Below are 7,862 nucleotides of genomic sequence, written 5' to 3' on the forward strand. Positions count from 1 at the left end.
GTGAGCCCGAGTTGGCTGGTATGGGCCAGCCACGGGTATTTAGTTGCTGTGTAGACATACCCTAAGAGGTCAGATACAGAGTGATCAGTTTGTGAAAAGTGTTCGCGCACAGGTCATAGGATTTTTTTTATCATTTTTCTGTGAGAGTTCATGTGAGAGCATAGTGATTGTCTCATTTCACCCACACAGTTGTTACTGGGGCATTTAGTGCACTTGATGAGGTACGCCACCTCATGGAACCGCCATGGGTACTAGGATGGTTCCCCAATATACCAACCTCTTCATGAGCCATCTTGAAGAAGAATTTCTGGACAAATGCACCATGAAAGCAATGATATAAACATTTATGATATTTTCATCATCTGTTCCATCTTCTATTTAGCTGTGGCACTCTGAGTACATTTCCCAAACCTGAAGAAGAGCTCAGGGTAAGCTCAAAAATTTGCCTCTCTCACCAACAGAAGTTAGTCCAATAAAAGATATTGCCTCACCCGCCTTGTCTCTCCTAAACCTAAAATGTATACAAATGAATTGTCGGGCAACTAAACTACTGGCACTTCGTTGAGGCAACTTTAAAACATGTCTGGTCATGAATGAATAGTTGAGCATTGGGATCGAATTTATTTGACTTCTCAGTTACCTATAATTTGTATTTCATGCCTAGATACCAGGCTACTTTAAAAACGGTTGGATGATCTATGAAAGCATCTCTGCCAATTGTAAATAGCCAGCTAAGTTCTTTCCAGTTGTCTTAAAATTTACCAAAAATGCCGGATTTTGTGTTAAAAATAAGTGGAGCAACTCCCGAAATGCTGCACAGTGTGTAAATTAGAAGTGAACCATGCAGAAAAAATCCAGGCAGGTGGTTTTTTTGTTGTTATTCTTCCCTTTCTTCACTCTTTCAAAAGTAATTTCCTTTTAATTGTTTTTCATAATTGGTTTCTCATTCGAATAAAAAGGAGCTTTTTAAGTATGAGAGGTGTCAAGCACCCAGCTCTGGTCAAGCTGACCACAAGATCAAGGCCAGTTGTTCTGAATACTGACTGTAAAAATAGCACTGAAATAGCATTGTATTTCAAAGACCCCAGATAAAACTTTCTCAATTTGAAAGTAAAAGTTGTTTTTTCTAATCCCAGTTTGTAAATTTACCCTGGAATCTGAGAGTCAAGCTAGGTTCTTTTTGGCTTAAACCCCATCACCAATGATTCTGCACCTCTATGGTAGTTAGCAATATTCTTGATGATGTGCTAAATGAGCAGAATCCAGATCCCTCTTCCACAGCCATTCTTTACTAACAGGAATAAAAAGTAGTAACATCTTAATTTTCTAAGCAAATAAATCAATTCAGACTGGAAAAAAACCTCCTATGAAAGAACATACAATTTTTAGAGTGATTTTTTCTTACTATAATTCCACTTTAAGGCTGCAATATTCTGCTTAATTCATCAGGTCCATGTGCCATTTGTATTAATAAATAGTTTATATTGGCTGGCCTGGACACTGCCTCGGTACAGTGGACCCAGCTTGTTTCTATAGCCCCCCCTATACAGTCCCCATGCCAACACAACGATCTCCTCCCAGCCACCTACATCCAAAGCCCCCAAAGTTCCCTCATCTGCACAGAAACCCTATACAACAATCTCCCATCGGCAGTGGAGGCAATCTGTGCAGGTCCCTCCCCCATTCTGGGCAATGTCACTGTGGGCACACAGTGTTCTCCCCACCGCGCAGCCCCCTTCCCTAGGCTGTGCAATGCCCCTAACTGCATACAGTCCACCCCACCCCCCCGCTATACATGCCCAGCGTGCACACAGCTCCCCCTCCCCCCCGCAGAGCTCTGCGTGCACACAGCTCCCCTTCCCGCTGCTGTGCAGTGCCCGTGTCCCTCCCATGCAATGCACACTGTGTGTACACAGCCCCCCGTGCAATGCCCCTGTGGCCACAGAGCTTCCCCCCGAGCAGTGCCTCTCGGGCTCACCCAGCCCACGCACCTTTGCGTAGCAGGCGGGCCTGCCCCTAACTCGGCAGCCGGCGTCCCTGCCTCCCTCCTCACGGCGGGGCTGACGGCGCCGCCCCCAGGCCCCGAGCCGCTGGGCGGAGCCGGCCGCCGCTCTCTCCTCCCTGCAGTCACTGCCGGCCTCCCTCCCGCGTCCCCCTCACTCGCTCCCGGGACATCCGGGCCCTCGCTGCCGCTCAACTCCGCCGGGCCCGGAGGGGCCCAGCCCGCCGCCGGCGGCCCGGCCTCCTCCCCTTGCGCGCTGTGCTGCCCAGCTGGCGCGCCGCGAGCCCAGCATGGGGGGCAGCCTCTAGGGAGCCCCCTGCTGCCATGCAGAGTCCCGCTGCCCGGCCTGGGTGAGGGGCCTGCAGCAGCTCCTGGCAGAGAGACCCTGGACCCGAGGGGAAAGGTGCTGCCTCCATCCAGCAGGAGACAGCCCTTCCCCACTCCGTTCCCCCTTGGGTAGGGGCCAGCTCCACCTGCTGTTTGGCCCTGACACCAAGCCAGTGTCAGGGCCATGTTCCCGCGCCCCCTGGCCCCGGTGGCAGTGTGGGGTGCAGAGATGGGAGCCATCTCCGTGCGCCGGGCCGTGGTGCCTGCCAGGATGCGGGGCGGCAGTGGCACCATGCTGTTGCCCTCCATGCTCATGTTTGGGGTGATTGTGGCTTCCAGTGGCCTGCTGCTCATGATTGAGAGGGGCATTTTGGCACAGGTGAAGCCACCACCACTCCATCCCCCACATGGAGACCTTGCTTGGAGGAGCAGCGGTGACACCAGGGCAGTGGTCTCCGAGGACATGGATTACCAGGTGCTACAAGATGTTCGTAACCGGACAGTCCGCACCATGTGTGGACAAAAGAACATGCCTCATAGCATCTGGGAGCTTTCAGCAGGTCAGAGGAAAACCGTGCTCAGACACATCCTGGTGAGTGATAAATATCGCTTCTTATATTGCTACGTCCCCAAAGTCGCCTGCTCCAACTGGAAACGAATACTGAAAGTTTTGGATGGAGCGCTGGAGAATGTGAATGTCAAGCTCAAAATGGACCACAAGAATGACTTGGTTTTTCTCGGTGACATGAAGCCAGATGAGATCAGCTATAGGCTAAAGCACTACTACAAGTTTATATTTGTTCGAGACCCGATGGAGAGACTTTTATCAGCTTATAGGAATAAATTTGGAGAGATCAAAGAGTACCAGTTAAAATATGGTGTGGAAATAGTAAAAAGATACCGAAAAAGCCCCAGAAAGTCCACGGGGGATGATGTCACCTTTTCTGAGTTTCTCCAGTACCTGTTAGATGAAGAGGCAGAGAGAATGAACGAACACTGGATGCCCGTCTACAACCTATGCCAACCCTGTGCGGTGAGGTACGATTTCATCGGATCATATGAAAGACTGAATGTGGATGCAAATTACATTCTTGAACATGTTCAAGCACCTTCTTTTATCCGTTTCCCAGAACGACAATCATGGTATAAGCCTGTGACTCGGGAAACTCTACATTACTATCTGTGTAACACTCAACGTGGACTTATAAAAGAACTGTTACCAAAATACATTCTGGATTTCTCATTGTTTGCCTATCCTCTTCCAAATATTACTAGTGAATTTTGCAGACAGTGAACTTTTTCTATTTGTGGGCTGGTCTATGCTAGAAACTTATGCTGATAGAATAATGTGCAACATTTTCATACTGGCAGAAGCTCAAGTGTAAACAGTTGTAGTGGCATAAAAGTACTTTTGCTGGTGTAGATTATTTCACTCAATAACCTGTATAAATTCTACTGGCAAAAATACTTTTATGCCAGCATAAACTGCGGCTACACTAGGAGGGTTTGCTGGTATAGCTACACTGGCAAAAGCTACACTTTTCTAGTGTAGATGAAGCCTGTGAAGTAATGTGTGTCCTATGCACGTTTCCTAATTTTATACTTTTTAAACCTTTTAAGATATCATATGATATATAGCCTTTACAACTAGAATATCTTTTACCTTTGTATTGTTCCAATTTTACTATGTCTGTGTGCCGCTGAGTTAAGCACAATAGCTTTTATATATCTGTTTTTTAAAAACTTCTCTCTACAGCACAAGACAGTGAATATATGCAAAAGAATCAGGGAATGGATATATTTTAAGCACAAAACATTGTTCTGTTTTTGTGATCCAGGTTACATTTTCTGGGGCAGAATTACCCACAGCATCAACAGTATTAGCTGTTTTTTAAAGAGTTACTGCAGGATAGTTCCTAGGTTGAACTGGTGGAAGCAGTGATGGGAAATTTTGAGAGAAAAGTCTTTTGTAAACTAGGCCTGAGTATCCATAATCTTCACACTTGTTGAGTGCATCTAAAGCTAACAAGTCAGTTCTTGTTCTGTAATGTAGCAGTGCCTGGGTTGTGGAGTATTTTATTTCAGTATTGAACCAATGTCGTATTCATAGAAAAAGTTAATGTGTTCCTCTTGATACAAGATGTTAATTCAAAGACAATACACTGTTCATTTTATTTTGTGTGATTAAAGATCTGAGAGTACCAATTACTTACATAGCGAAACTAACATTTGGTGCAGCAATGTATTTATTACTAACAAATTCTTCTTTTGTCCCTCTTTTTTTAAAAAGTTATTAAAATCAAGAGCTTCTCAGCCCTTGTAACAAAATTTAGAAAATAGCTTATAGTGGTTATTTACAGCCTATGGAGAAAAAACAAGAAAAAATGCTTTATGCAGCTGCATTTGACTCTACTGTTAGTAAATGCTCAGTTCTGCTTTTTATATGTGCATGACATTTTCATAGCTATTTATATGTAAGAATTATGATTCAACTTTAAAAGTGTGGATGATAATGTTCAAATTTGTTCATGACAGTTAATATAGTAGCTGCATTTTTAATACAATTTATATATACATTATTCTGTGGCTTGGTGCTTTTCTTTTAGTCATGGATTGTTGTTGTTCTTATTATTTATTTGTATTACAATAGCAGCAGTGCCCCATTGTGCTAGGCACTATACAAACATATAACACAGGGGTCGGCAACCTCTGGCACGTGGCTCGCCAGGGTAAGCACCCCGGCAGGCCGGGCCAGTTTGTTTACCTGCCGCATCGGCAGGTTCGGCCGTTTGCGGCTCCCACTGGCTGCAGTTCGCCGTCCCAAGCCAATGGGGGCTGTGGGAAGCGGCACGGGTGAGGGATGTGCTGGCCGCGGCTTCCCGCCTCCCCCATTGGCCTGGAGCGGCGAACTGCGGCCAGTGGGAGCCGCGATCGGCCAAACCTGCCGACGCAGCAGATAAACAAACTGGCCTGACCTGCCACCTCTGTAGCTAGATGCACAAGATGTGTTAATATTCACTGTACATATATGGCATGTCTCCTAGCAGTGTGGCCTATAAGGCCGTCCAAGGGAAGTGGTATCAGCCCACATTTCAAGCAAGCAAGCCTGGACAAAAGCACTAGGATATATACTGTGAGGAACAAGCCTGCACAGGAAATTAACTAAGTGACCTAAGAGCTTTCTATATTTTGACATTTTATGGGTGAAATCTGCCTATGCTGAAATCAAAGGCAAAACGCCCATTGACTTCAATTGAATTCCACTTTGAATTGAATTCCACCTTGGCTGGGTGACAACAGTGACCAATACATCAGGGCCGGCTCTACCATTTTTGCTGCCCCAAGCAAAAACAAAAGAAGTGGCTCAGACTGCTGCCACCCGAACTGCCGAAGCGTAAAAAACAATAAAAAACCACTCGGACTGCCACCGCCCGAACTGCCAAAGTGCACCCCCCCCACACAAAAAAAAAGCTGCCCGGACTCTGCCGCCCCAGGAATGTAAGGAATGCCGCCCCTTAGCATGTGCAGCCCCAGGCACGTGCTTGTTCCGCTGATGCCTGGAGCCGGCCCTGCAATGTATACATATATTTCAAAATACTAGCTGTAGTCCCTCCCTCTAAATCTACTCTGTTTTTCTTTACCCTATTTGTTTGCCTGTCATATCCACATCCTTCAATCAGCTTGGCTCTCACAGATGTGGTTAAGTTGTAACCTTAGTTATTCCTGATGTCAAGTATCCGGGGGTAGCCATGTTAGTCTGTATCTACAAAAACAACAAGGAGTCTGGTGGCACCTTAAAGACTAACTATCTGTTAGTTAGCCACCAGAGCCACCAGACTCCTTGTTGTTTTTGTAGTTATTCCTGAGACGCTCCATTGATTTCAGTGGGAATGCACAAACGTGATGGACGATAGAATCTGGATCTTGGTGTTGGAATTTATCAAAACTTCTAGAAATGTCTGGATCATTCCTCAGATAAAGGCAGCAGATATTAGTCAGGAGTTTTTGTAAAATGGGTGTAAATGATGGAGAAAGCAAGTGTAATTAATTTTGATCTCTGAATTTATGTAATTGAATACACTGGATGGAACTTACTCTTCCTCTCCCCCCCCCATTCTATACCTACATCTATGAAGGCTGGGGGATTATCACAAAAATGTTCTCTTGTTTGGCTTTTTGCTTTTTACTAAAAAATTAATTTAAAATAGTTTTAAAGGTTTAAAATGCTTGTTGGCTGCAGCTTCCCCTCTCTGGACAAGATTTGGTTTCTGCCCACAGAAGGATCAGTGTTTTGCTTTTCTTTGAATCTCAATCTCCTGTGCGTTTGTTCCTGTGCATGTTATCAATCCCCTTTTTTCCATTTAAGCTCCTTCTGCCTGCTCCATGGCTTTTTTTTGTCAGGTGTTTCTTTGCTGCAAATTAAATCATGATCAAATGTTGTAAATGATATCAAAATAGTAGGGGTAGCAAACACAGAGGAGGCTAAAATTAAGCTGCAGGCAAACCTGGAAAGACTAAAGCTGTGGAGGATGCAAGTAACAAGGGGGGCTTTGGTGCTAATAGAAGTAAAACTGTCACCAGCTAAGTTCCAAAGGGAGAGGACATAACCAATTAGCCACTAACTGCTTTAGTGTGTTCAGTTTGTTTTAAATGTTTCTTCTTTCTGGCACTGTTCTAAATTGGCAGGATTAAATAGCTGGTTGCTCCTCATTACTTTCAGTAGTGGTGTTTGTTTCTTTTTCTTCCTCCTACCTCACTCCTTGCACTCATCAAGCACAATAAAAAGCTATCATTTCTATTACTAATTATTTCTTTGTTTAACCTGAACAGTGTACTTAGTGTTGCACAATACACAAAAAGAAACAGCTTTCATCTGCCCTAAAGATCTTACAATCTACAAAAACTTTTCTTAGTAGAATAATTAGACAGATATTTTTAAAAAGAGACAGATTAAGTAACAAGACACTAGAGAGACGAGTGGGAAAGAAATTGCTCAGATCAGAAAAGACCCTGCAGTAAGGACAAGCCTAAACCGATTTCTTGTCAAGAACCAGTCTATCTCAGCAATGAAATGTAACGAAAGTATGAACATGGCCCCTTGAATTCTGCAGCGCTGCAGTTCCACTTTTTGCAGTAAGGGAAGGGGAATTTCTGCATCAACAACTTGAATATGCTGTACCCCCTCTAGCTATAATAAGCATTAATCAGAGTCTCATAACACAAGAGTCAAGAGGAGAGAAAAGAGAAGTTGTGCAACATAGTTGCCAGATTTTCACTAGTTTTTATGACTGGTACTGAACTCAGCTATCTCTAGAACATCAGCTAGCTATGGGTGCGGAGCATGAATTGAGCGTGACATGCCATCCTACAGACCTTTGGCCTGATTCTCCCCTTACACCAGTTTTAGTTCTTGATCCTGCAAATTGCTTTGCATAAGCAGATCCTTGTGCGGCCAGCTTGCAGGATCAGGATCTAAATTGGGAATAAAATTCTGATCTAACACTCACTGAAGTCAATCAGAGTCTTTTCATTT

The 7,862-nt window shown here is 44.6% G+C and overlaps 1 protein-coding gene across 1 annotated transcript; it reads left to right on the forward strand.

Moving 5' to 3' along the window:
• Window positions 1-2,123: 2,123 nt before the first annotated feature.
• Window positions 2,124-4,908, forward strand: CHST14 (carbohydrate sulfotransferase 14). Its single transcript, XM_034769371.1, has one exon. It carries the CDS (start codon window positions 2,514-2,516, stop codon window positions 3,621-3,623), a length of 1,110 nt encoding a protein of 369 aa, XP_034625262.1. The 5' UTR covers window positions 2,124-2,513; the 3' UTR covers window positions 3,624-4,908.
• Window positions 4,909-7,862: the final 2,954 nt, after the last annotated feature.

This window comes from Trachemys scripta, chromosome 4 (genome assembly GCF_013100865.1).
Source record: "Trachemys scripta elegans isolate TJP31775 chromosome 4, CAS_Tse_1.0, whole genome shotgun sequence".
Lineage (NCBI taxonomy): Eukaryota > Metazoa > Chordata > Testudines > Emydidae > Trachemys > Trachemys scripta.

What these genes read in the sequence shown, in the direction of transcription:
- CHST14 (XM_034769371.1), top strand. Translation starts at nt 2,514, where the DNA reads ATGTTCCCGCGCCCCCTGGCCCCGGTGGCAGTGTGGGGTGCAGAGATG.